Genomic DNA, 27,741 nt, shown 5'->3' on the forward strand with positions numbered 1-27,741 from the left:
GCACAAACCAATCTGGGACCAGGCTAGGGGTCTGAGGCTATTTCCAAGCTGTTGTCTTGCGTGGATGACAGGATACACTGCACCTGAAAAGGAAGGAGCTACTATACAATTTGTATGCAGTATGTGATAGAGGAATAAAAAAGTTGAAAAAGTTTATCAATAAAGAGCAGCGTATCTTTGGGTACACTTTGGGCAAACTGTATAGCCTACCAAAACACATGGCTTAAGGGGTTTAGTCCTTTTGGCTTGGTTCATAAGGAATGGCATTCACTAGTTCCTTCAACACATTGCTCTTTTTTTTACACTCATTTTTAAACTGAGAGAGACAAACAGTATGAGGTGATAATAATTGATGTCTAACACAGTGTTATACTGGCCTTAGTTATTTAGTTCTTTACACCGATGAGTGTTATTAATAAACCCATGACAGGAACTTCATTGAATTCAGCACATTGATATGCAACCTGTATCTTCATTGAAGAAATGGTGTGATGACATAGGACTAAAACTAATTGGACCAATAGTAGGTAGGATAAAATACACTTAAAACCTCTTCATTGTTAAAGGGCTGAGTTAATTTTCAGATAGCTTTTTATATTACAACCTCTCATTGGTTATGACTCACAGGGTATAATTCCCCAGACAATACTGATGGTTTTATTTCAATTTATTTAATTTATTTTAGACCAACATTTTTGTTGTATTATTCCAGACTATTGGTTTTGTCGTTGTTAAATATGCCACATTCAATATCTCCTCATTCAATATCTCCTCATTCAATATCTCCTCATTCAAAATGGGCTCAAGAGATGGTAGGTTCTAAATAGGGGTGCAACAGGGATTTTTTAGCAACATAACTATTATTATCTACAAGGTACATGCTCCCTCAGGTACGGCAGTCAAAAATAAACTATTGACGAAACACCAAAAATACATCCCATACATCAATACTTGTAGAAGGATCTATACCGTAATATGATTTTTCCTATTCAATTATTATTATATTTTATGTTTAACTGTTTAACTGCATTTAATTGATAAGGCTTTGTCTTCACTATTCTTATAGAATGCAAAATGAGGAGATCATTTTTAAGGCAAAACCTAAAGGCATGCAAATTACCAACATTTATTTTCACCAACAGTACAAGCACGTTTGGAAGGGAAAGTGTTTGATGAATAGGCTACTAATCCATCTCTTCATCTATCCAAATCAAATCTTTTATAAGAATGGATATATGGTTTATCAGAAACAGTTACATTACCATAGGAATTTGGTTTGGTTGACATTACTCAATATATGAAACACGTAGCTAGTGTTAGTAAACTCAGAACAATAAGTAGTAGCGTAATTCAACATAGCACATCACTGATGCTCAAGCTCCAGTGGAATGAGACTGTATCTATGGGAAATACATTTCACACTTCACATTTTGGCAGTTGATTTTAAATAATTTAAATATAATATTTATATTTATATATCTCTATATATATTTGTGCGTGGTGTGAATATGTAGTGAGTGTGTGGTGATGCGTGTGTATCTTCATGGGGTGTGTCTCGGTAGGTGTGTGTGTGTGTGTCTATGTAAATCTTTTATAGCAAATAAACATTCTCATGCACACAAGTGTTTCAAACACAAGAAGCAAATCCATTGAAAGGTAGTCCAAGCATATTTTTTTTTCAGTGGAAATAGCTGCAAACTGAATGGAACATGAATCTTCTGTGCAGTCCGTGGCGGTTCTCAAGCCTCCCTCTCCTCTATTTCTGCAGGTCACACTGCAGGAGTAATACAATGGAGGGGTCACTCTTTGCTGCCTCTTTGAACTCGTCCAGTGATATCTGGTCGTCGTTGTTCTTGTCCATCTTGCTGAAGATCTTGTCCACTCGCTGCTGGGGCGTCAGGCCGTCCTCGTTCATCTTCATCATGATCACAGTCCCCACCATCTTGTAGATGGCCTTAACAGAGGCGGAGAAATGATAGTTCAGTCATTGTTTACTTAAGAGGACATTTGGGGCTAGAGGAGGAAATGTCAAAAATGAATTAGGTAAAGAGTATGGCTGGGACGATACCAGTATGACGATAATCGTTAGTATCGTGGCAAGGAAACAAAACACGAAGAGGATTTAACTTCTTTAGGAAAATAGCACTAATGTTGGAAACAAACATCATTATGTTGTCATCCAGAGTCACATTTATTTGTTTTCCAAGCTATAGCACACATTGTTTTACTTACAGTAGGTTTTTAAAGGACCAAAGAGTTCGGTCCACTTCGTGTTTTCATTTTTTGCCATGGAAAAAATATTGCGATCCTGGTATTGTCCCGGCCCTAGTAAAGAGTAAACCCTGGCCGTAAATTGGAGAACAAAAGTAATTTTTTGAGATACTCATATCTATGACTAATATCTCAATACTCATATGACATGAATGGCCTAAATGTCACCCTATTCCCTATAAAGTGCACTACATAGAGAACAGGGTGCCATTTGGCTCTCAGCATATGATTCATGATTTATCTCTATGGGCTGAACTCTGAACTTTACCTCGATGATCTCCAGCATCTCCACCCGTGTGATCTTGCCGTCTCCATCCAGGTCGTACATGTTGAAGGCCCAGTTGAGTTTCTGTTCGAAGCTGCCTCGCGATGTGATGGACAGGGCACAGATGAACTCTCTGAAGTCGATGGTGCCGTCCCCGTTCTTATCAAAGGTCCTGAACGCATGCTGGGCAAACTTTGATGCATCTCCGTAGGGGAAAAACTTAAAGAGAGAAAGAGAACACAAGAGATCGCATTTGTATTAGTTAGAAGGGGAACCCCGGCCTTATAGACAGTGTCATCAATCATTCAAGACGATATCACATGTAGCTGGCTATACCTTTGATACACAGGAGGCTGGTGGGAGGAGCTATAGGAGGACGGGTTCATTGTAAAGACTGGAATAGAATAGGTGGAACGGTATCGTGTGTGTGTCTGATTGTGTGTCTGACGCTCAGTGTGTATGACACAAGCCCTGCAGCATATTGTTGAGATCCAGCAAAGGACTGCAATGCGGACCTAAGCTTTGTAGTCAGTCTGGGAGAGGGAGAGGAGGAGAAGAGCTGAGGAGAGGAGAGGAGAAAAGTGGAGAGGAAAAGGGGAGAGGGAGAGAGAGGTGAGAGGCAAGGCAAATAGAAAAAAGGAGAAGAGGAGTGAGAGGAGAGGATAGAGCGGGGATCACCCTCCATTCATCAGAGGGGAACATTGTGGTGTTTCAACATGATTAAGCTCTCAAAAGGCAGCCATTTCCAGCCATTTCAAGCCATTTCCAGCCATTTCCAGCCATTTCCAGCCATTTCCAGCCATTTCCAGCCATTGACTTTAAACAGCGCCTGCCTACTTTAGAGCAGTGGCCTGACATTTTTTTTGGATATTTTGTTTTGTTTTGATTATACTTTTTTCTCCAGAAATAATAACAGTTGGGAGTATACAGTTGAAGTCGGAAGTTTACATACACTTAAGTTGGAGTCATTAAAACGTGTTTTTCAACCACTCCACACATTTCTTGTTAACAAACTATCGTTTTGGCAAGTCGGTTAGGACATTTACTTTGTGCATGACACAAGTAATTTTTCCAACAATTGTTTACAGACAGATTATTTCACTTATAATTCACTGTATCACAATTCCAGTGGGTCAGAAGTTTACATACACTAAGTTGACTGTGCCTTTAAACAGCTTGGGAAATTCCAGAAAATGATGTCATGGCTTTAGAAGCTTCTGATAGGCTAATTGACATCATTTGAGTCAATTGGAGGTGTACCTATGGATGTATTTCAAGGTCTACCTTCAAACTCAGTGCCTCTTTGCTTGACATCATGGGAAAATCAAAAGAAATCAGCCAAGACCTCAGAAATTTTTTTGTAGACCTCCACAAGTCTGGTTCATCCTTGGGAGCAATTTCCAAACGCCTGAAGGTACCACGTTCATCTGTACAAACAATAGTATGCAAGTATAAACACCATGGGACCACGCAGCCGTCATACCGCTCAGGAAGGAGACGCGTTCTGTCTCCTAGAGATGAACGTACTATGGTGCGAAAAGTGCAAATCAATCCCAGAACAACAGCAAAAGGACCTTGTGAAGATGCTGGAGGAAACAGGTACAAAAGTATCTATATCCACAGTAAAACGAGTCCTATATCGACATAACCTGAAAGGCCGCTCAGCAAGGAAGAAGCCACTGCCACCGCCATAAAAAAGCCAGACTACAGTTTGCAACTGCACATGGGGACAAAGATCGTACTTTTTGGAGAAATGTCCTCTGGTCTGATGAAACAAAAATAGAACTGTTTGGCCATAATGACCATCGTTATGTTTGGAGGAAAAACGGGGTGGCTTGCAAGCCGAAGAACACCATCCCAACCGTGAAGCACGGGGGTGGCAGCATCATGCTGTGGGGGTGCTTTGCTGCAGGAGGGACTGGTGCACTTCACAAAATAGATGGGATCATGATGAAGGAAAATTATGTGGATATATTGAAGCAACATCTCAAGACATCAGTCAGGAAGTTAAAGCTTGGTCGCAAATGGGTCTTCCAAATGGACAATGACCCCAAGCATACAAGGACAACAAAGTCAAGGTATTGGAGTGGCCATAACAAAGCCCTCACCTCAATCCTATAGAAAATGTGTGGGCAGAACTGAAAAAGAGTGTGCGAGCAAGGATGCCTACAAACCTGACTCAGTTACACCCGCTCATTCAGGAGGAATGGGCCAAAATTCATCCAACTTATTGTGGGAAGCTTGTGGAAGGCTACCCGAAACATTTGACCCAAGTTAAACAATTTAAAGGCAATGCTACCAAATACTAATTGAGTGTATGTAAACTTCTGACCCACTGGGAATGTGATGAAAGAAATAATTATCTCTACTATTATTCTGACATTTCACATTCTTAAAATAAAGTGGTGATCCTAACTGACCTAAGACAGGGAATTGTTACTAGGATTAAATGTCAGGAATTGTGAAAAACTGAGGTAAATGTATTTGGCTAAGGTGTATGTAAACTTCCGACTTCAACTGTATATGATATTGTAAGCAATTTTACATTACAAAAGGCATTTAATCTGATAAAACTGACTCTTAAATTGACAGCTAAGATATTTTATGTAAAAAAAATGCTGCGACTCCGCTAATGGTGGTTTGGTGGTCCCCGGAACAAAAAAGGTTGGTCTGAAATGGCTCCCCACTAGGTCTGGTCAAAAGTAGTGCACTTAAAAGGGAATAGGGTGCCATTTGGGATGCACACCTTGAGTGTTCCTCCCTCTAAGTTCACAGTCAGTGGTGTAGTGGAGGGTAAATGCAAATAAACGCAGTTTAATTAATTGAAAGTATTGGGAGTGTTACTTTTTTCACCGCGACCGGTGAGTTTACCCCCATATATTTCTACCACTACATCACCGCACTGCCAACTCCGTGGCCTTGTGGTTAGAGTGTCTGCCCTGAGATTGGAAGGTTGTGAGTTCAATCCCTGGCCGAGTCATACCAAAAAGGGGACCTGGTGCATCTCCATTTGGCACTACAAGCTAGAGCATTAAGGAGAAAGATTGGGGGTAAGGACCTGTGATAGACTAGTGTTCTGTCCAGGGGGGGTACATCAAGCTGCCTCACGCTACAGAACCAGGAGATAGGCTCCTGCCCTATGAGCTGCTAAGGCTTGTGCAAGGCTATTTACATCACTGCACCCAGTGATAAACAAACGAGTGTTCAGTACCAATCCGAAAGGCTTAATAAATATCATTTATAATTCTGCCTAAATCTTAGCCTATAGTCCCATCAGTTTTATTATCATGTCACATGATGAGGACATCATCATCAAGAAATCATTCATTTGTTCATCTGTTTTAGGGAGGATGATGTCCCAAAATGTAAATAAAAGTGATTTACTGCACCAGTACCTGTCCCTGTTCAGTCCCTGCTCCTGTTCAGTACCTGTCCCTGTTCAGTACCTGTCCAGTACCTGTCCCTGTTCAGTACCTGTCCCTGTTCCGTACCTGTTCAGTACCTGTCCCTGTTCAGTACCTGTCCCTGTTCCGTACCTGTTCAGTACCTGTCCCTGTTCAGTACCTGTCCCTGTTCAGTACCTGTCCCAGTTCAGTTCCTGTTCAGTACCTGTCCCTGTTCAGTACCTGTCCCAGTTCAGTTCCTGTTCAGTACCTGTCCCTGTTCAGTCGCAGGACCTGTCCAGTACCTGTCCCTGTTCAGTACCATTTCAGTACCTGTCCCTGTTCAGTACCATTTCAGTACCTGTCCCTGTTCAGTACCTGTCCCTGTTCAGTCAGGAGGGTCAGGACAGGAGAGAGGGGAAGAAATACCAAAGGAAAAGTCCTGCAGAAGTGGAGAGAGAGAGATAGAGAGAAAGAGAGAGAAGAGAGAGAAGAGATAGCAACTCACAAATAGAGAGGGAGAGGGTAAGAGAGAGAGTACATGGAGAGAGAATAAGAAAGAGATGGAGAGAGAGCGACTGTGCATCTTCCGCTGATTATTCCTCCGTGAGAATCTGTCCGGTTATTAAACACTTCGTTATGAAAACATTTTTTTTTTTAATCGCTCTGGATAAATGACTAAAATATAAATGTAAAATGTAAAAGCGCTAGAGAGAACTGGGGCAGGACAATTGGACTGACTGACTGTGAAACGTCTCCTTTTAAGCTCCAATTATCTGATCCTTTCCCTTCCTGTCCTTATCTGATATGGAGGCTATGCATTGGTTAAAAAACAAGAAAGAAAAAAGAGCAATACATGGAGATTTAGTAGCGGCAGGTACTGGTCATAGTAGCCTGAACTGAAACTGATATGCTCAGTTTCATAATTGTTAATGATGATGACCCAACACACACAATGCCTCGATGAATTACCAGTTAATATCCCCTGATAACGGCCAGATAATTAGAAAACAGCCATAACTGATATTTTATCACCACCATATTTTACAGTCCATGTGTGGGTTTATTTTCTGTTTATGCGTCCTTATTTCGACGCTCTATTTTCATGTCATCCAACAAATGTAAACGCCTGGAGTTTGCTAAACGGCACTGGCACTTGGATTGGAACCGGTGCTTTGGTCAGATGACATGAAAATAGATATCTTTGGCCACGCCCACCAGTGGTGGGTTTGGCATCGAAATGAGAATGCATGAGCAGAAAATAACCTCATACCTACTGTAAAATATGGTGTTTGATGTTATGGGGCTATTTTGTTTCCACTGGTCCTGTGGCCCTTGTTAAGGTCAATGGCATCATAAACCTTACCCAGTATCAAGATATTTTTGCAAAAAACCTGGTTGCCTCTGCCAGGAGGCTGAAAACGCAAGTGGATCTTCCAGCAAGACAATAACCGCAAGCACTAATCAAAATCCACAAAGAAATGGTTAAATGGCCACATAATCAACATTTTGCATCTCAGTCGCTGGACTTGAAACCAATTGAAAACCTGGGTTTGAATTGAAGTGGGCAGTCTATAAGCGCAGGCGAAGGATATCAAGGATCTGGAAGGATTCTGTATGGAGGAACGGTCTAAGATCCCTGCCAATGTGTTTTCCAATCTCATAAAACATTTGAGAAAAAGGTTCAGTGCCGTTATCCTCGCAAGGTGAGTTATTGAAAGGTATTGAAAACAGGGGTGTACATTTTGACCGCTACCTTTTTGATTAAAAAAATGTATTACTTGTTAGACAGTACCTCTGTAGCTCAGCTGGTAGAGCGCGGCGCTTGTAACGCCAGGGTAGTGGGTTCGATCCCCGGGACCACCCATAAACAAAAAAAAATTTATGCACGCATGACTGTAAGTCGCTTTGGATAAAAGCGTCTGCTAAATGGCATATTATTATTATTATTAGACTAAATCTCTTTCTCTGAGCAATTGTATTATTATGAAATAATAAACTCTCCCCAAAAATGTGAACATCATAGCTCAGTATTTGAATTATTTCTTTTATACAGTCATTTTTGCTCATCTTATCAAGGGTGCCATTAATTTCAGACCCCACTGTATATATATATATACACTACCGGTCAAAGGTTTTAGAACACCTACTCATTCAAGGGTTTTTCTTTATTTTTAATATTTTCTACATTGTAGAATAATAGTGAAGACATCAACACTATGAAATAACACATACGGAATCATCTAGTAACCAAAAAAGTGTTAAACAAATCAAAATATATTTTAGATTTGACATTCTTCAAATAGCCACCCTTTGCCGTGACAGCTTTGCACACTCTTGGCATTCTCTCAACCAGCTTCACCTGGAATGCTTTTCCAACAGTCTTGAAGGAGTTCCCACATATGCTGAGCACTTGTTGGCTGCTTTTTCTTCACTCTGCGGTCCAACTCATCCCAAACCATCTCAATTGGGTTGAGGTCGGGGGATTGTGGAGGCCAGGTCATCAGATGCAGCACTCCATCACTCTCCTTCTTGGTAAAATAAACCTTACACAGCCTGGAGGTGTGCTGGGTCATTGTCCTGTTGAAAAACACATGATTGTCCCACTAAGCCCAAACCTGATGGTTGGTAGCATTGCCCCCCCCTAGGGAGGGGAGCTGTTAGCCTGTTACTGAATATGGCTATTGGCAGGGAGAGGGAGCTGTTAGCCTGTTACTGATTATTGCTATTGGCAGGGAGAGGGAGCTGTTAGCCTGTTACTGAATATGGCTGTTGGCAGGGAGAGGGAGTTGTTAGCCTGTTACTGCATATGGCTGTTGGCAGGGAGAGGGAGCTGTTAGCCTGTTACTGAATATGGCTATTGGCAGGGAGAGGGAGCTGTTAGCCTGTTACTGAATATGGCTGTTGGCAGGGAGAGGGAGCTGTTAGCCTGTTACTGCATATGGCTGTTGGCAGGGAGAGGGAGCTGTTAGCCTGTTACTGCATATGGCTGTTGGCAGGGAGAGGGAGCTGTTAGCCTGTTACTGAATATGGCTGTTGGCAGGGAGAGGGAGCTGTTAGCCTGTTACTGAATATGGCTGTTGGCAGGGAGAGGGAGCTGTTAGCCTGTTACTGAATATGGCTGTTAGCAGGGGAGAGGGAGCTGTTAGCCTGTTGCTGAATATAGCTGTTAGCAGGGGAGAGGGAGCTGTTAGCCTGTTACTGAATATGGCTGTTAGCAGGGAGAGGGAGCTGTTAGCCTGTTACTGAATATGGCTGTTAGCAGGGGAGAGGGAACTGTTAGCCTGTTACTGAATATGGCTGTTGGCAGGGAGAGGGAGCTGTTAGCCTGTTACTGAATATGGCTGTTGGCAGGGAGAGGGAGCTGTTAGCCTGTTACTGAATATGGCTGTTAGCAGGGAGAGGGAGCTGTTAGCCTGTTATTGAATATAGCTGTTGGCAGGGAGAGGGACCTGTTAGCCTGTTACTGAATATGGCTGTTGGCATGGAGGGGGAGCTGTTAGCCTGTTAATGAATATGGCTGTTGGCAGGGAGAGGGAGCTGTTAGCCTGTTACTGAATATGGCTGTTGGCAGGGAGAGGGAGCTGTTAGCCTGTTATTGAATATGGCTGTTGGCAGGGAGAGGGAAATGTTAGCCTGTTACTGAATATGGCTGTTGGCAGGGAGAGGGAGCTGTTAGCCTGTTACTGAATATGGCTGTTAGCAGTCGAGAGGGAGCTGTTAGCCTGTTACTGAAAATGGCTGTTGGCAGGGAGAGGGAGCTGTTAGCCTGTTACTGAATATGGCTGTTGGCAGGGAGAGGGAGATGTTAGCCTGTTATTGAATATAGCTGTTGGCAGGAAGAGGGAGCTGTTAGCCTGTTGCTGAATATAGCTGTAATCAGGGGAGAGGGAGCTGTTAGCCTGTTACTGAATATGGCTGTTAGCAGGGAGAGGGAGCTGTTAGCAGGGAGAGGGAGCTGTTAGCCTGTTACTGAAAATGGCTGTTAGCAGGGAGAGGCATCTGTTAGCCTGTTACTGAATATGGCTGTTAGCAGGGAGAGGGAACTGTTAGCAGGGAGAGGGAGCTGTTAGCCTGTTACTTAATATGGCTGTTGGCAGGGAGAGGGAGCTGTTAGCCTGTTACTGAATATGGCTGTTAGCAGGGGAGAGGGAGCTGTTAGCCTGTTACTGAATATGGCTGTTAGCAGGGAGAGGGAGCTGTTAGCCTGTTACTGAATATGGCTGTTAGCAGGGGAGAGGGAACTGTTAGCCTGTTACTGAATATGGCTGTTGGCAGGGAGAGGGAGCTGTTAGCCTGTTACTGAATATGGCTGTTGGCAGGGTGAGGGAGCTGTTAGCCTGTTACTGAATATGGCTGTTAGCAGGGGAGAGGGAGCTGTTAGCCTGTTACTGAATATGGCTGTTGGCAGGGGAGAGGGAGCTGTTAGCCTGTTACTGAAAATGGCTGTTGGCAGGGAGAGGGAGCTGTTAGCCTGTTATTGAATATAGCTGTTGGCAGGGAGAGGGAGCTGTTAGCCTGTTGCTGAATATAGCTGTAAGCAGGGGAGAGGGAGCTGTTAGCCTGTTACTGAATATGGCTGTTAACAGGGAGAGGGAGCTGTTAGCAGGGAGAGGGAGCTGTTAGCCTGTTACTGAATATGGATGTTAGCAGGGAGAGGGAGCTGTTAGCCTGTTGCTGAATATAGCTGTTAGTAGGGGAGAGGGAGCTGTTAGCCTGTTACTGAATATGGCTGTTGGCAGGGAGAGGGAGCTGTTAGCCTGTTACTGAATATGGCTGTTAGCAGGGGAGAGGGAGCTGTTAGCCTGTTGCTGAATATAGCTGTTAGTAGGGGAGAGGGAGCTGTTAGCCTGTTACTGAATATGGCTGTTAGCAGGGAGAGGGAGCTGTTAGCCTGTTACTGAATATGGCTGTTGGCAGGGAGAGGGAGATGTTAGCCTGTTATTGAATATAGCTGTTGGCAGGAAGAGGGAGCTGTTAGCCTGTTGCTGAATATAGCTGTAATCAGGGGAGAGGGAGCTGTTAGCCTGTTACTGAATATGGCTGTTAGCAGGGAGAGGGAGCTGTTAGCAGGGAGAGGGAGCTGTTAGCCTGTTACTGAAAATGGCTGTTAGCAGGGAGAGGCATCTGTTAGCCTGTTACTGAATATGGCTGTTAGCAGGGAGAGGGAGCTGTTAGCAGGGAGAGGGAGCTGTTAGCCTGTTACTTAATATGGCTGTTGGCAGGGAGAGGGAGCTGTTAGCCTGTTACTGAATATGGCTGTTAGCAGGGGAGAGGGAGCTGTTAGCCCGTTACTGAATATGGCTGTTAGCAGGGAGAGGGAACTGTTAGCCCGTTACTGAATATGGCTGTTGGCAGGGAGAGGGAGCTGTTAGCCTGTTACTGAATATGGCTGTTGGCAGGATGAGGGAGCTGTTAGCCTGTTACTGAATATGGCTGTTAGCAGGGGAGAGGGAGCTGTTAGCCTGTTACTGAATATGGCTGTTGGCAGGGGAGAGGGAGCAGTTAGCCTGTTACTGAAAATGGCTGTTGGCAGGGAGAGGGAGCTGTTAGCCTGTTATTGAATATAGCTGTTGGCAGGGAGAGGGAGCTGTTAGCCTGTTGCTGAATATAGCTGTAAGCAGGGGAGAGGGAGCTGTTAGCCTGTTACTGAATATGGCTGTTAACAGGGAGAGGGAGCTGTTAGCAGGGAGAGGGAGCTGTTAGCCTGTTACTGAATATGGCTGTTAGCAGGGAGAGGGAGCTGTTAGCCTGTTGCTGAATATAGCTGTTAGTAGGGGAGAGGGAGCTGTTAGCCTGTTACTGAATATGGCTGTTGGCAGGGAGAGGGAGCTGTTAGCCTGTTACTGAATATGGCTGTTAGCAGGGGAGAGGGAGCTGTTAGCCTGTTGCTGAATATAGCTGTTAGTAGGGGAGAAGGAGCTGTTAGCCTGTTACTGAATATGGCTGTTAGCAGGGAGAGGGAGCTGTTAGCCTGTTACTGAATATGGCTGTTAGCAGGGGAGCGGGAACTGTTAGTCTGTTACTGAATATGGCTGTTGGCAGGGAGAGGGAGCTGTTAACCTGTTACTGAATATGGCTGTTAGCAGGGAGAGGGAGCTGTTAGCAGGGAGAGGGAGCTGTTAGCCGGTTACTGAAAATGGCTGTTAGCAGGGAGAGGCATCTGTTAGCCTGTTACTGAATATGGCTGTTAGCAGGGAGAGGGAGCTGTTAGCAGGGAGAGGGAGCTGTTAGCCTGTTACTGAATATGGCTATTGGCAGGGAGAGGGAGCTGTTAGCCTGTTACTGAATATGGCTGTTAGCAGGGGAGAGGGAGCTGTTAGCCTGTTGCTGAATATAGCTGTTAGCAGGGGAGAGGGAGCTGTTAGCCTGTTACTGAATATGGCTGTTAGCAGGGAGAGGGAGCTGTTAGCCTGTTACTGAATATGGCTGTTAGCAGGGGAGAGGGAACTGTTAGCCTGTTACTGAATATGGCTGTTGGCAGGGAGAGGGAGCTGTTAGCCTGTTACTGAATATGGCTGTTGGCAGGGTGAGGGAGCTGTTAGCCTGTTACTGAATATGGCTGTCAGCAGGGGAGAGGGAACTGTTAGCCTGTTACTGAATATGGCTGTTGGCAGGGAGAGGGAGCTGTTAGCCTGTTACTGAATATGGCTGTTGGCAGGGTGAGGGAACTGTTAGCCTGTTACTGAATATGGCTGTTAGCAGGGGAGAGGGAACTGTTAGCCTGTTACTGAATATGGCTGTTGGCAGGGGAGAGGGAGCTGTTAGACTGTTATTGAATATGGCTGTTGGCAGGAAGAGGGAGCTGTTAGCCTGTTACTGAATATGGCTGTTAGCAGGGAGAGGGAGCTGTTAGCAGGGAGAGGGAGCTGTTAGCCTGTTACTGAATATGGCTGTTGGCAGGGAGAGGGAGCTGTTAGCCTGTTACTGAATATGGCTGTTAGCAGGGGAGAGGGAACTGTTAGCCTGTTACTCAATATGGCTGTTGGCAGGGAGAGGGAGCTGTTAGCCTGTTACTGAATATGGCTTTTGGCAGGGAGAGGGAGCTGTTAGCCTGTTACTCAATATGGCTGTTGGCAGGGAGAGGGAGATGTTAGCCTGTTACTGAATATGGCTTTTGGCAGGGAGAGGGAGCTGTTAGCCTGTTACTGAATATGGCTGTTAGAAGGGGAGAGGGAGCTGTTAGCCTGTTGCTGAATATAGCTGTTAGCATGGAGAGGGAGCTGTTAGCCTGTTACTGAATATGGCTGTTGGCAGGGAGAGGGAGCTGTTAGCCTGTTACTGAATATGGCTGTTGGCAGGGAGAGGGAGCTGTTAGCCTGTTATTGACTATGGCTGTTGGCAGGGAGAGGGAGCTGTTAGCCTGTTACTGAATATGGCTGTTAGCAGGGAGAGGGAGCTGTTAGCCTGTTACTGAATATGGCTGTTAGCAGGGGAGAGGGAACTGTTAGCCTGTTACTGAATATGGCTGTTGGCAGGGAGAGGGAGCTGTTAGCCTGTTACTGAATATGGCTGTTAGCAGTGGAGAGGTAGCTGTTAGCCTGTTACTGAAAATGGCTGTTGGCAGGGAGAGGGAGCTGTTAGCCTGTTATTGAATATAGCTGTTGGCAGGGAGAGGGAGCTGTTAGCCTGTTGCTGAATATAGCTGTAAGCAGGGGAGAGGGAGCTGTTAGCCTGTTACTGAATATGGCTGTTAACAGGGAGAGGGAGCTGTTAGCAGGGAGAGGGAGCTGTTAGCCTGTTACTGAATATGGCTGTTAGCAGGGAGAGGGAGCTGTTAGCCTGTTACTGAATATGGCTGTTAGCAGGGAGAGGGAGCTGTTAGCAGGGAGAGGGAGCTGTTAGCCTGTTACTGAATATGGCTGTTGGCAGGGAGAGGGAGCTGTTAGCCTGTTACTGAATATGGCTGTTAGCAGGGGAGAGGGAGCTGTTAGCCTGTTGCTGAATATAGCTGTTAGTAGGGGAGAGGGAGCTGTTAGCCTGTTACCGAATATGGCTGTTAGCAGGGGATAGGGAGCTGTTAGCCTGTTACTGAATATGGCTGTTGGCAGGGAGAGGGAACTGTTAGCCTGTTACTGAATATGGCTGTTGGCAGGGAGAGGGAGCTGTTAGCCTGTTGCTGAATATAGCTGTTAGTAGGGGAGAGGGAGCTGTTAGCCTGTTACTGAATATGGCTGTTAGCAGGGAGAGGGAGCTGTTAGCCTGTTACTGAATATGGCTGTTAGCAGGGGAGCGGGAACTGTTAGCCTGTTACTGAATATGGCTGTTGGCAGGGAGAGGGAGCTGTTAACCTGTTACTGAATATGGCTGTTGGCAGGGAGAGTGAGCTGTTAGCCTGTTACTGAATATGGCTGTTAGCAGGGGAGAGGGAGCTGTTAGCCTGTTACTGAATATGGCTGTTGGCAGGGGATAGGGAGCTGTTAGCCTGTTATTGAATATGGCTGTTGGCAGGGAGAGGGAGCTGTTAGCCTGTTACTGAATATGGCTGTTGGCAGGGAGAGGGAGCTGTTAGCCTGTTATTGACTATGGCTGTTGGCAGGGAGAGGGAGCTGTTAGCCTGTTACTGAATATGGCTGTTGACAGGGAGAGCGAGCTGTAAGCCTGTTACTGCATATGGCTGTTGGCAGGGAGAGGGAGCTGTTAGCCTGTTACTGAATATGGCTGATGGCAGGGAGAGGGAGCTGTTATCCTGTTGCTGAATATAGCTGTTAGCAGTGGAGAGGGAGCTGTTAGCCTGTTACTGAATATGGCTGTTAGCAGGGAGAGGGAGCTGTTAGCCTGTTACTGAATTTGGCTGTTAGCAGGGGAGAGGGAGCTGTTATCCTGTTGCTGAATATAGCTGTTAGCAGTGGAGAGGGAGCTGTTAGCCTGTTACTGAATATGGCTGTTAGCAGGGAGAGGGAGCTGTTAGCCTGTTACTGAATTTGGCTGTTAGCAGGGGAGAGGGAACTGTTAGCCTGTTACTGAATATGGCTGTTGGCAGGGAGAGGGAGCTGTTAGCCTGTTACTGAATATGGCTGTTAACAGGGAGAGGGAGCTGTTAGCAGGGAGAGGGAGCTGTTAGACTGTTACTGAATATGGCTGTTAGCAGGGAGAGGGAGCTGTTAGCCTGTTACTGAATATGGCTGTTGGCAGGGAGAGGGAGCTGTTAGCCTGTTATTGAATATGGCTGTTAACAGGGAGAGGGAGCTGTTAGCCTGTTACTGAATTTGGCTGTTAGCAGGGGAGAGGGAGCTGTTATCCTGTTGCTGAATATAGCTGTTAGCAGTGGAGAGGGAGCTGTTAGCCTGTTACTGAATATGGCTGTTAGCAGGGAGAGGGAGCTGTTAGCCTGTTACTGAATATGGCTTTTAGCAGGGGAGAGGGAACTGTTAGCCTGTTACTGAATATGGCTGTTGGCAGGGAGAGGGAGCTGTTAGCCTGTTACTGAATATGGCTATTGGCAGGGAGAGGGAGCTGTTAGCCTGTTACTGATTATTGCTGTTGGCAGGGAGAGGGAGCTGTTAGCATGTTACTGAATATGGCTGTTGGCAGGGAGAGGGAGTTGTTAGCCTGTTACTGCATATGGCTATTGGCAGGGAGAGGGAGCTGTTAGCCTGTTACTGAACATGGCTGTTGGCAGGGAGAGGGAGCTATTAGCCTGTTATTGAATATAGCTGTTGGCAGGGAGAGGGAGCTGTTAGCCTGTTACTGAATATGGCTGTTGGCAGGGAGAGGGAGCTGTTAGCCTGTTACTGAATATGGCTGTTGGCAGGGAGAGGGAGCTGTTAGCCTGTTACTGAATATGGCTGTTGGCAGGGAGAGGGAGCTGTTAGCCTGTTATTGAATATGGCTGTTAACAGGGAGAGGGAGCTGTTAGCAGGGGAGAGGGAACTGTTAGCCTGTTACTGAATATGGCTGTTGGCAGGGAGAGGGAGCTGTTAGCCTGTTACTGAATATGGCTGTTAGCAGGGAGAGGGAGCTGTTAGCCTGTTACTGAATATGGCTGTTGGCAGGGAGAGGGAGCTGTTAGCCTGTTATTGAATATGGCTGTTAACAGGGAGAGGGAGCTGTTAGCAGGGGAGAGGGAACTGTTAGCCTGTTACTGAATATGGCTGTTGGCAGGGAGAGGGAGCTGTTATCCTGTTACTGAATATGGCTGTTAGCAAGGGAGAGGGAGCTGTTAGCCTGTTACTGAATATGGCTGTTGGCAGGGAGAGGGAGCTGTTAGCCTGTTATTGAATATAGCTGTTGGCAGGGAGAGGGAGCTGTTAGCATGTTACTAAATATGGCTGTTGGCATGGAGAGGGAGCTGTTAGCCTGTTACTGAATATGGCTGTTGGCAGGGAGAGGGAGCTGTTAGCCTGTTACTGAATATGGCTGTTGGCAGGGAGAGGGAGCTGTTAGCCTGTTATTGAATATGGCTGTTGGCAGGGAGAGGGAGCTGTTAGCCTGTTACTGAATATGGCTGTTGGCAGGGAGAGGGAGCTGTTAGCCTGTTACTGAATATGGCTGTTAGCAGGGGAGAGGGAGCTGTTATCCTGTTGCTGAATATAGCTGTTAGCAGTGGAGAGGGAGCTGTTAGCCTGTTACTGAATATGGCTGTTAGCAGGGAGAGGGAGCTGTTGGCAGGGAGAGGGAGCTGTTAGCCTGTTACTGAATATGGCTGTTGGCAGGGAGAGGGAGCTGTTAGCCTGTTACTGAATATGGCTGTTAGCAGGGAGAGGGAGCTGTTAGCCTGTTACTGAATATGGCTGTTGGCAGGGAGAGGGAGCTGTTAGCCTGTTATTGAATATGGCTGTTAACAGGGAGAGGGAGCTGTTAGCAGGGGAGAGGGAACTGTTAGCCTGTTACTGAATATGGCTGTTGGCAGGGAGAGGGAGCTGTTATCCTGTTACTGAATATGGCTGTTAGCAAGGGAGAGGGAGCTGTTAGCCTGTTACTGAATATGGCTGTTGGCAGGGAGAGGGAGCTGTTAGCCTGTTATTGAATATAGCTGTTGGCAGGGAGAGGGAGCTGTTAGCATGTTACTAAATATGGCTGTTGGCATGGAGAGGGAGCTGTTAGCCTGTTACTGAATATGGCTGTTGGCAGGGAGAGGGAGCTGTTAGCCTGTTACTGAATATGGCTGTTGGCAGGGAGAGGGAGCTGTTAGCCTGTTATTGAATATGGCTGTTGGCAGGGAGAGGGAGCTGTTAGCCTTTTACTGAATATGGCTGTTGGCAGGGAGAGGGAGCTGTTAGCCTGTTACTGAATATGGCTGTTAGCAGGGGAGAGGGAGCTGTTATCCTGTTGCTGAATATAGCTGTTAGCAGTGGAGAGGGAGCTGTTAGCCTGTTACTGAATATGGCTGTTAGCAGGGAGAGGGAGCTGTTAGCCTGTTACTGAATTTGGCTGTTGGCAGGGGAGAGGGAACTGTTAGCCTGTTACTGAATATGGCTGTTGGCAGGGAGAGGGAGCTGTTAGCCTGTTACTGAATATGGCTGTTGGCAGGGAGAGGGAGCTGTTAGCCTGTTACTGAATATGGCTGTTGGCAGGGAGAGGGAGCTGTTAGCCTGTTACTGAATATGGCTGTTGGCATGGAGGGGGAGCTGTTAGCCTGTTACTGAATATGGCTGTTAGCAGGGAGAGGGAGCTGTTAGCCTGATACTGAATATGGCTGTTAATCTTGTTGTGTCCCAAATGGCACCCTATTACATATATATAGTGCACTACATTTGACCAGAGCCCTATGGGTGTCCTCATGGGTGTCCCAATGGGTGTCCCTATGGGCCCTGATCAAAAGTAGTGCACTGTACAAGGAATAGAGTACCATTTGAGACGCAACCCCTTGTCCTGCCAGACGCTGGCTTGTTCACAGAGCAGAAAGAGAGAGAGGGCTGCTGAGTACATGCATAATCCAGCATCCATCATTTGGATGTTTTAAGTTTTGTGGAAGACCGACCGACCTACTGACGGGGGCTCTAAAATGCTTTAAGAACTCTTACATAACAGTCAGTTACATGCAAGGCAGAGAGAGAGGAGAGAGCTAAGTTCAGGCAGCATTGCCAGCCAGCACCCTTCAGGACCGCAGTCTCAGTTATAAAACACACACACACAACCACACACACACAGAGAGAGAGAGAGAGAGAGAGAGAGAGAGAGAGAGAGAGAGAGAGAGAGAGAGAGAGAGAGAGAGAGAGAGAGAGAGAGAGAGAGAGAGAGAGAGAGAGAGAGAGGGGGAGAGAGGGGGAGAGAGAGAGAGTTGAGGCTACAGGGAAAGAGTCCACAGCAGCGCACCCACTCCCAAGTATCCCCCATGATGGAAACATGAGAAAATACCAAGCTAATAATGACAGATTATACAAAAGGCTGTACACTACAGATATCCTCTAAAACAGCAGGGGGAATGAAAGGAAAGGTTGGAATTCTAACCACATTATGGTGTCAACAAACTGACTATCCCAAACGGCACGCTACTCCCTATATAGTTAACACATTTTGACCAGTGCGCAGGTCAATAGCAGTGCACTACAGTATATAGGGAATAGGGTTCAATTTGGGATGCAATCTAAATGCAAGTATTATGCAAGTGACGTTTGTCCAAGGTCTCTTAGGATCATTCAGGTCTTGAAAAGCGAGACACTGATTGTGAAAGCCTTCACAGGGGGAGGTCACTAAATGAAATAACACAGCAATGTCCGATTATTTTATCAGTAATATCGCTTCTCTCTGTATTAACCAGCTAGTAAGTGAAGACATTATGAAACAAAAGTGTTCAGCATAGCCCTCGGGAGTAGGGTGAAGTTGCCCCTAGACGCTGCTCTTGGGTCATTTTCCCCACTAATGGTTAAAGTTAGTGTTGGGGGAGGGGAAGCTGATCCTAGATCAGTAACTTGGAGAAACTTCACCCTGGTGGATCATCTCAGCCCAATACTGTCAGTGTGTTTATCATCCAAGAGAGGGGGGCATTGAGAGAGGAAGCAGAGGTAGGAGGGCCATCCAACAGCATCCCTCTGACTCAGCTTTTAGTGGCTGTCAGGTAGACCTGGGGACAGCCCTAGTCTCTACACTAACCCTTTTAGTGGCTGTCAGGTAGACCTGGGGACAGCCACTACCAAATGTCTCCTCAATGTCTCCTACCATCGCTAAAATCACACCACATAGATTTGGTAGAAAACTAATTAAGAGCGCATTCAATTGTTATGAAGTTAATTAAAAAGAGAGAGTTCAGACCATCATCCTATTTAGTGTAGTCTCTCTCTCTCTCTCTCTCTCTCTCTCTCTCTCTCTCTCTCTCTCTCTCTCTCTCTCTCTCTCTCTCTCTCTCTCTCTCTCTCTCTCTCTCTCTCTCTCTCTCTCTCTCTCTCTCTCTCTCTCTCTCTCTCTCTCTCTCTCTCTCTCTCTCTCTCTCTCTCTCTCTCTCTCTCTCTCTCTCTCTCTCTCTCTCTCTCTCTCTCTCTCTCTCTCTCTCTCTCTCTCTCCAGTCAGAGGAGCAGTGGATGGGTATGTTGCCCTTTCTCTAGCGATTGAATTAGATGTGCAGTTGGCCTGCGGGATAACAAGACCTGGTTGGCACAACACAACCCCCCTCTACTCTGCTGCTCCAGACCTGCACACACACACATGATTATATAAAGGCTTTTTAGCTTGTCTCAAGTGTCCATAGCTAAACAAACTCAGACAAAATATATTCATGATTTTCTTTTTTTTTATGGTTGAAAAAGTGAAAGGCAATATATAATTGATAACCAGTCCTAGGCCCCCTGTAGCTCAGTTGGTAGAGCATGGTGTTTGCAACGCCAGGGTTGTGGGTTCGATTCCCATGGGGGGCCAATATGAAAATGTATGCACTCACTAACTGTAAGTCGCTCTGGATAAGAGCGTCTGCTAAAATGTAAAATCATAACATTTTGATTGAAGTGCCAGTACCCTCCCCTCCCCTCGCTGAGCCCAGTACCCTCCCCTACCCAGCCCAGCCCCCTCCCCTCGCCCTGCTTAGTCCCCTCCCCTCACCCCGCACAGTCTCCTCCCCTCGCCCCTCCAATTACAAACTTAACTTATGTAACTGTTGTGCTGGAATGAAGACATGGATAAAGAGAGTTATATCATTTAAGAATCAATGGCTATATATCATTAAGTTAAAAGTTGAAACAAATTCCCCCTAAAAACTACAGTTGGCAATTTTCCTCCTTCACCAAGTCTTCCACTAGCTCCTATGTGACTTGTATGGATGCTTGTATCACACACGTACACACAAGATTAATTTAAATCCCATCTAATCATAACTGGAAAACAGATGGAGCAATCAGTAGCCTAATGTTGTCTCTATATTCATGCAGCACCTCACACGGACAGTTCCACTTGTGTACGAAATACGAAGCAATGACTCCAGTTCAGACAGAATGAAGTGAAAAGTATAGAAGTCTTTTCAATTCTTCCTCTGTTGTGACAGTGATGGAACATGGCGTGTGAGTGCTTCAAATGACAGCTGCTATTTTTAGACCACTGCCGCTACAGATATACTCAGGCAGAGAGACTGTAATGAGAGAGAGAGAGAGAGAGAGAGAGAGAGAGAGAGAGAGAGAGAGAGAGAGAGAGAGAGAGAGAGAGAGAGAGAGAGAGAGAGAGAGAGAGAGAGAGAGAGAGAGAGAGAGAGAGAGAGAGAGAGAGAGAAAGAAAGAAAGAAAGACAGACAGAAAGAAAGAAAGAAAGAAAGAAAGAAAGAAAGAAAGAAAGAAAGAAAGAAAGAAAGAAAGAAAGAAAGAAAGAAAGAAAGAAAGAAAGAAAGAGAGAGAGAGAGAGAAAGAGAGAAAGAGAGAAAGAGAGAAAGAGAGAAAGAAAAAAAGAAAGAAAGAAAGAAAGAAAGAAAGAAAGAAAGAAAGAAAGAAAGAAAGAAAGAGCACTGGTAGTGGGTAATAGTTTATATGCCCCATTGTGGAGGGCATCAGGGGGCACCCAGGCCATGTAAACACGTCTCTCTACACACATCCACCCTTGCAGCGAGATGTAAAGGCTTAAAGGGACAATCCTTTATTTTTATTTTTCGGCAAAGGCTTTACAAACAATGTATTAAAAAAGGTATATTCTGGGTAATGATGAAGTAAAACTGTTGTACTAATCTGATCAGGCATTTATAAGTTATATTCTTCAAGAATCAATTGGTATAGGCTACATCATTATTGAACAGCAGGTCATATTGCAGATTGCACCTTTAAGCCAGTGTCCAGACCTCTTATTAGTACCAGTGGCAAAGACAGAGTGTAACATACAGCATCTGTCATGGAGGCATCACGTCCTGTCTGTCAAATATCTGATCACCTGGTGTGTTGCTGCCCTCGTCTCTGTCAGCCACTGATCATATGACTGTTTCCATTTGTGGAAATAAAAGTGTCCGACAAGGTCATTCATTCCAAACTTATGATAGTAATGCTGCGACTGTCTGGGAGGTGGGGCGGGTCACACACACACACACACACACACACACACACACACACACACACACACACACACACACACACACACACACACACACACACACACACACACACACACACACACACACACACACACACACACACACACACACACACACACACACACACACACACTCTGCATCAAATACCCTGCAGCTATTGAAGTGAGAAGCGCCAAACCAGAATCTATCTATCCAGCCCATCAATCCAGGTCAGGGCACTGTGCTGTGTGTCCTGGTGTGGTGCAGTGTTAGGGATAGGTTTCCGTCAGTGTGTGTGTGGGGGGCGGGGGTTGGGTTTCGATCTGTGTGATTGCCTGCTGTGTAGCGAGAGACCAAGTTCCTGCATGGTGTTGTATGGGTTGTGGGTGATGTCAGTATAAAGGCTTCTGCATAGTGCTGTACAACCCAGTGCATATGCTCCCCTCAGGCCAATTACAGTCTGATAGCTGTATTCAGCAGGAACCATACATTAAGTCCATTACTCTGCAGTTCATCACTGATGACAGATTACATACAATTCATCTCCTTCAAGACTGAAATTCAGCTCAGAGCAACCTATTTTCACTGTGTTTTGATGGAAGCCAATTATGTAATAATCACCAACCATAATTACCTTTTTTAATGATACTACCACTGACATTTGTCTACTGATAAACCACCAGTCCAACGTTCTAAATTGTACACTTTCTTACTACAATGTATACCATTCCAGACCGAGTCCAGACACCCCCTGACGTCAACACTCATTAGCTTAAGTTAAAAACAAACATGCTAGCAGTTCATTGTGCTCACAAAAGCGCAACTCAATCTATACAGCTGATCGATTTCTGAGTTCAGTCTGGAAAACTATAATTGGAAATCATTGGTACGCAGCTACACACGTAAACAGAGAGGATCGAAATAGAATCTACCACAGAGAAAAAAAGAAAAAAAACACCAAAGCCCTCAGCATGCACTGATATTGTGCTCACCCAAAAAACGTTCACTCCCTTGACGCCAACAAAATTATTATCACTACAAACGCAGTTCAAATGAAAAAGAAGTGACTGAAAAGAAAAATGTAATCCTGTTTTGACCTTGCCTATTTCAGCACACTGGGACTCAATAGATGTATAATAATTCAGTATTTAGTTAAAGAAATGGCATCTGGACAGTTGGCTCAGGTGGACGGAATGTGAACCATTCAAAAGCATGATGTCGCAGCCAACTGCCCCTATCCCCCTTCTATCACCCCCTCTCTCACGGTCGCTGAACATATGTAAGTCACACCGAACATACCTTCACACACACACAAACACACACACATCATTGGGACACACACACACGTGAGGGCGCATGCACACACACAAGTGCGCACACACACACACACACACACACGTGAACGCGGGGACACCCACACACCATCCCTTTTCCCAGGAACAGTCTGTGCAGCTATTGTGAGGTAATCAATGTTCTCACTATCAGAGCCTTTAGATTTAAATAAAACCCTTTCACTGATATCCTGTTGCCTGGAAACACAATAGGACCCCGCAATAAAAGGTTAACTCGCCAGCAGCCACCAGCCTCTGAGACCTCTTTGGAACCCCACTCTGTTTGGTACAGAATTTTTACCCACAGTGCACTCAATACATTGGTTGTGCATTCCAGTAAGATGGTCTCCAACGTGTAGATGTTCAGCCTGTCACACAGAACCCCAAACGGGGCTAAGAGGGTGTACAGGTAGGCCTACTGCACAGATACTTGGATATGTGTTTATGTCTTGTAGCGTTTTCTAAAGCCTCTTAGCTAAAGCAGACTAGGTGTGCTTCCCAAATGACACCCTATTCCCTTTATAGTGCACTACTTTTGACTTTGACCGATAGGGAATTTGGGCCAAAGCCTAGAGCAGCATAGATATTTCTAGCCGTAACTTTAGATACTCTCTAACATGATTTAACATGTCTTTCATTACGGGGCATTTCCTGAGAGGACCGACCAGGGTTAAGATGTAAGTGGCTATACGGTGCCTTCAGAAAGTATTCAAACCCCTTGACTTATTCTACATTTTTTTGTGTTACAACCTGAATTCAAACTTGATTACATTTATTTTTTCTCTCACCCATCTACACACAATACACCATAATGAGAAGGTGAAAACATGTTTTTTGAAATATTGAAAGTGAAATACGGAAATATCTTGTGGCTGCGTCATGTGATGTATTGTTGTCTCTACCTTCTTAGTTGGTTGTTGATTATTGCTAGACAGCCATTTTCAAGTCTTGCCATAGATTTTGTAGGTGATTTAAGCCAAAACTGTAACTAGGCCATTCAGGAACATTCAATGTCATCTTGGTAAGCAACTCCAGTGTATATTTGGCCTTGTGTTTTAGGTTATTGTCCTGCTGAAAGGTGAATTTGTCTCCCAATGTCTGGTGGAAAGCAGACTGACCCAGGTTTCCCTCTAGGATTTTGCCTGTGCTTAGCTCTATTCCATTTATTTTTATCCTAAAAAAAAACTCCCTAGTCCTTGCCGAAGACAAGCATACACATAACATGATGCATCCCCCAACATGCTTGAAAATATGAAGAGTGATGTGTTGTGTTGGATTTACCCCAAGCATAGCGCTTTGTATTCAAGACATAAAGTTAATTTCTTTGCCACTTTTCTGCTGTTTTTTGGAGTTTTACTTTGGTGCCTTATTGCAAAAAGGATGCATATTTAGGAATATTGTTATTCTTTACAGGCTTCCTTCTTTTCACTCTGTCATTTAGGTTAGAATTGTGGAGTAACTACAATGTTGTTGATCCATCCTCAGTTTTCTCCTATCACAGCCATTAAACTCTGTAACTGTTTTAAAGTCACCATTGGCCTCATGGTGAAATCCCTGCGCAGTTTCCTTCCTCTCCAGCGACTGAGTTAGCAAGGATGCCTGTATCTATATACACCATCCAAAGTGTAATTAATACACTTTACTTTTCACCATGCTCAATGTCAGCTTTTTTTTTTTACCAATAAGTGCCCTTCTTTGCGAGCCATTGAAAAACCTCCCTGCTCTTTGTGGTTGAATCTGTGTTTGAAATTCACTGCTTGACTGAGGTACCTTACAGATAATTGTATGTGAGGGGTACAGAGATGAGGTAGTCATTCAAAAATCATGTTAAACACTTTCATTGCACACAGAGTGAGTCTATGCAAGTTATTATGTGACTCGTTAAGCAATTTTTTACTCCTATTTACGCTTACCATAACAAAGGGGTTGAATACTTATTGACTCAAGACATTTCCGTTTTTCATTTTTAATTAATGTGTAAACATTTCGAAAAACACAATTCCCCTTTGACATTATGGGGTATTGTGTGTAGGCCAGTGACACAAAATCTCTATTGAATCGATTTTAAATTCAGGCTGTAACACAACAAAATGTGGAAAAAGTCAAGGGGTGTGAATGCTTTCTGAAGGCACTGTCATCCACTAACAACAAATCTTCACTCCAGGATGCATGACACTTCATTAATGGTCAATATTCATACAGCATAGCATACAAAATTAATTAAATAGAAGATTATAAAGATTAAACTCACCTATATAAAATTAACTGAAAGTTTCATTAAACCTATCTGTATTTAGGATTACCGTAGTATTCAGACCCCTTGGCTTTTTCCACATTTTGTTACGTTACAGCCTTATTCTAAAATGGATTAAAGAAAAACAAATCCTCAGCAATCTACACACAATATCCCATAATGACAAAGCGAAAACAGGTTTGTAGAAAGTTTTGCAAATGTATTAAAAATAAACAGCTGAAATACCTTATTTACATAAGTATTCAGACCCTTTGCTATGAAACTCAAAATTGAGCTCAGGTGCATCCTGTTTCCATTGATCATCCTTGAGACGTTTCTACAACTTTATTGGAGTCCACCTGTGGTAAATTCAATTGATTGGACATGATTTGGAAAGGCACACACCTGTCTATATAAGCTCCCACAGTTGACAGTGCATGTCAGAGCAAAAACCAAGCCATGAGGTCGAATGAATTGTCCGTAGAGCTCCGAGACAGGATTGTGTCGAGGCACAGATCTGGGGAAGGGTACCAAAACATTTCTGCAGCATTGAAGGTCCCCAAGAACACAGTGGCCTCCATCATTCTTAAATGGAAGAAGTTTGGAACCACCAAGACTTTTCCTAGAAATGGCCACCCGGCCAAACTGAGCAATCGAGGGAGAAGGGCCTTGGTCAGGGAGGTGACCAAGAACCCAATGGTCACTCTGACAGAGCTCTAGAGTTCCTCTGTGGAGATCGGAGAACCTTTCAGAAGGACAACCATCTCTGCAGCACTCCACCAATCAGGCCTTTATGGTAGAGTGGCCAGACGAAAGACACTCCTCAGTAAAAGGCACATGACAGCCCGCTTGGAGTTTGCCAAAAGGCACCTAAAGACTCTCAGACCATGAGAAACAAGATTCTGTGGTCTGATGAAACCAAGATTGAACTCTTTGGCCTGAATGCCAAGCGTCACGTCTGGAGGAAACCTGGCACCATCCCTACGGTGGAGCATGGTGGTGGCAGCATCATGCTGTGGGGATGTTTTTCAGCAGCAGGGACTGATAGACTAGTCAGGATCAAGGGAAAGATGAACGGAGCAAAGTACAGAGAGATCCTTGATGAAAACCTGCTCCAGAGCACTCAGGACCTCAGACTGGGGCGAAGGTTAATCTTCCAACAGGACAACGACCCTAAGCACACAGCCAAGACAACGCAGGAGTGGCTTCGGGACAAGTCTATGAATGTCCTTGAGTGGCCCAGCCAGAGCCCGGACATTGAACATCTCTGGAGAGACCTGAAAATAGCTATGCAGCGAAGGTCCCCATCCAACCTGACAGAGCTTGAGAGGATCTGCAGAGAAGAATGGGAGAAACTCCCCAAATACAGGTGTGCCAAGCTTGTAGCGTCATACCCAAGAAGACTCGAGGCTGTAATCGCTGCCAAAGGTGCTTCAACAAAGTACTGAGTAAAGTACAGAATATGTAAATGTAATATTTCCGTTTTTTTTTTTTTTTTTAATTAGCAAACATTTCTAAAAACCTGTTTTTGCTTTGTCATGTGTGTAGATTGATGAGGAGAAAAAGCAATTTAATCAATTTTAGAATAAGGCTGTAACCTAACAAAATGTGGAAAAGGTCAAGGGGTCTGAATACTTTCCAAAGGCACTGTATATAATTCATGGTTTCTAATGGAATGAATTTCCCTTTTTAAGACATTTTCTTCTCACCTTATGGCCTGTGAATAATAATTTCTCCCCGAGCCCCTCTAAAGATGAGGAGATAAATATTAAAGGAGATTATAATCAATGTGCTCTTGAGTTGCTCTTGAGTTGCTCCACCGTCGATTCGTTTCCTGCCCGGATACAGGAGGGAAAGAATAACATAACGGATACAGATGAAGGAACGAATAAGACAGGAGTATGATATCACGTACTGTAATGTTCTTGTTACTAATTACAGTACTGTTAATGAGCTTGCCATAGGATCATATTGTTTCAGTTGCTTTGCCACTGCGATGACATATGGTTCTGTTATCCTTACAAAGCTCCAAAACCTCTGCATTTCTTCTAGTTCTCAACATTTCTGTAGAGTGTTGAGTTGTATGGTTTTCGAACACATGGACTTGTGGAGAAATTGAAGGAATGTAGTACGACATCACTTCCTCAGCTACCAAGCCTTGGGGGTCCTATATCTGTCCTAGTGTATTTCAATCCACTGCTAAACCAATTGGTCTATCGCACCAATAAAGAGTGTACTATTCTTCTCTACTACTCTACTCTACTCTACTCTACTCTACTCTACTCTACTCTACTCTACTCTACTCTACTCTACTCTACGCTACTCTACGCTACTCTACGCTACTCTACGCTACGCTACTCTACTCTACTCTACTCTACTCTACTCTACTGTACTGTACTGTACTGTACTGTACTCTACTCTACTCTACTCTACTCTACTCTACTCTACTCTACACTACTCTACTCTACTCTACTCTACTCTACTCTACTGTACTCTACGCTACTCTACTATATGGAGACATTGCTGATAAAAGGGTCTGTGTCTGTGTAGATGTTGGCAAAGTGACAGGGTGCGTCCCAAATGGCACCCGTATTCCCTATATAGTGCACTACTTCTGACCAGAGCCTGATGGGAATAGGGTGCAGTTAGATTTTGGCAGAGTGACAGTGTTCTGTAGCTACCTTCACATAGAGTTGTTGGAACTCGTCCAGATTGAGTCGTCCACTAGGGCAGTCTTTGAGGAAGCCTTTGTACCACTGTTTCAGCTCATGCTCGTTAAATTCCGTGCTCTTTACCAGATCCTCCATCACCTCTGGGGTCAGCTTGCTGTTTTTCGCTCCCAT

The 27,741-nt window shown here is 44.8% G+C and overlaps 1 protein-coding gene across 2 annotated transcripts; it reads right to left on the bottom strand.

The window, feature by feature from the left end:
• Nucleotides 1–1,756: 1,756 nt before the first annotated feature.
• On the bottom strand, nt 1,757–27,741 carry LOC311106573 (visinin-like protein 1; the record flags this gene model as incomplete). Of its 2 annotated transcripts, XM_084148953.1 has the most annotated exons (3): nt 1,757–1,954; nt 2,540–2,755; nt 27,580–27,741. In XM_084148953.1, 3 exons carry the CDS (start codon nt 27,739–27,741, stop codon nt 1,757–1,759), a joined length of 576 nt encoding a protein of 191 aa, XP_084005079.1. The 2 variants fall into 2 exon arrangements, with proteins under 2 accessions (XP_084005079.1, XP_084005080.1); XM_084148954.1 differs by lacking the exon at nt 2,540–2,755.

The sequence above is a fragment of the Coregonus lavaretus genome (assembly GCF_964263955.1).
Source record: "Coregonus lavaretus genome assembly, chromosome: 31".
Lineage (NCBI taxonomy): Eukaryota > Metazoa > Chordata > Actinopteri > Salmoniformes > Salmonidae > Coregonus > Coregonus lavaretus.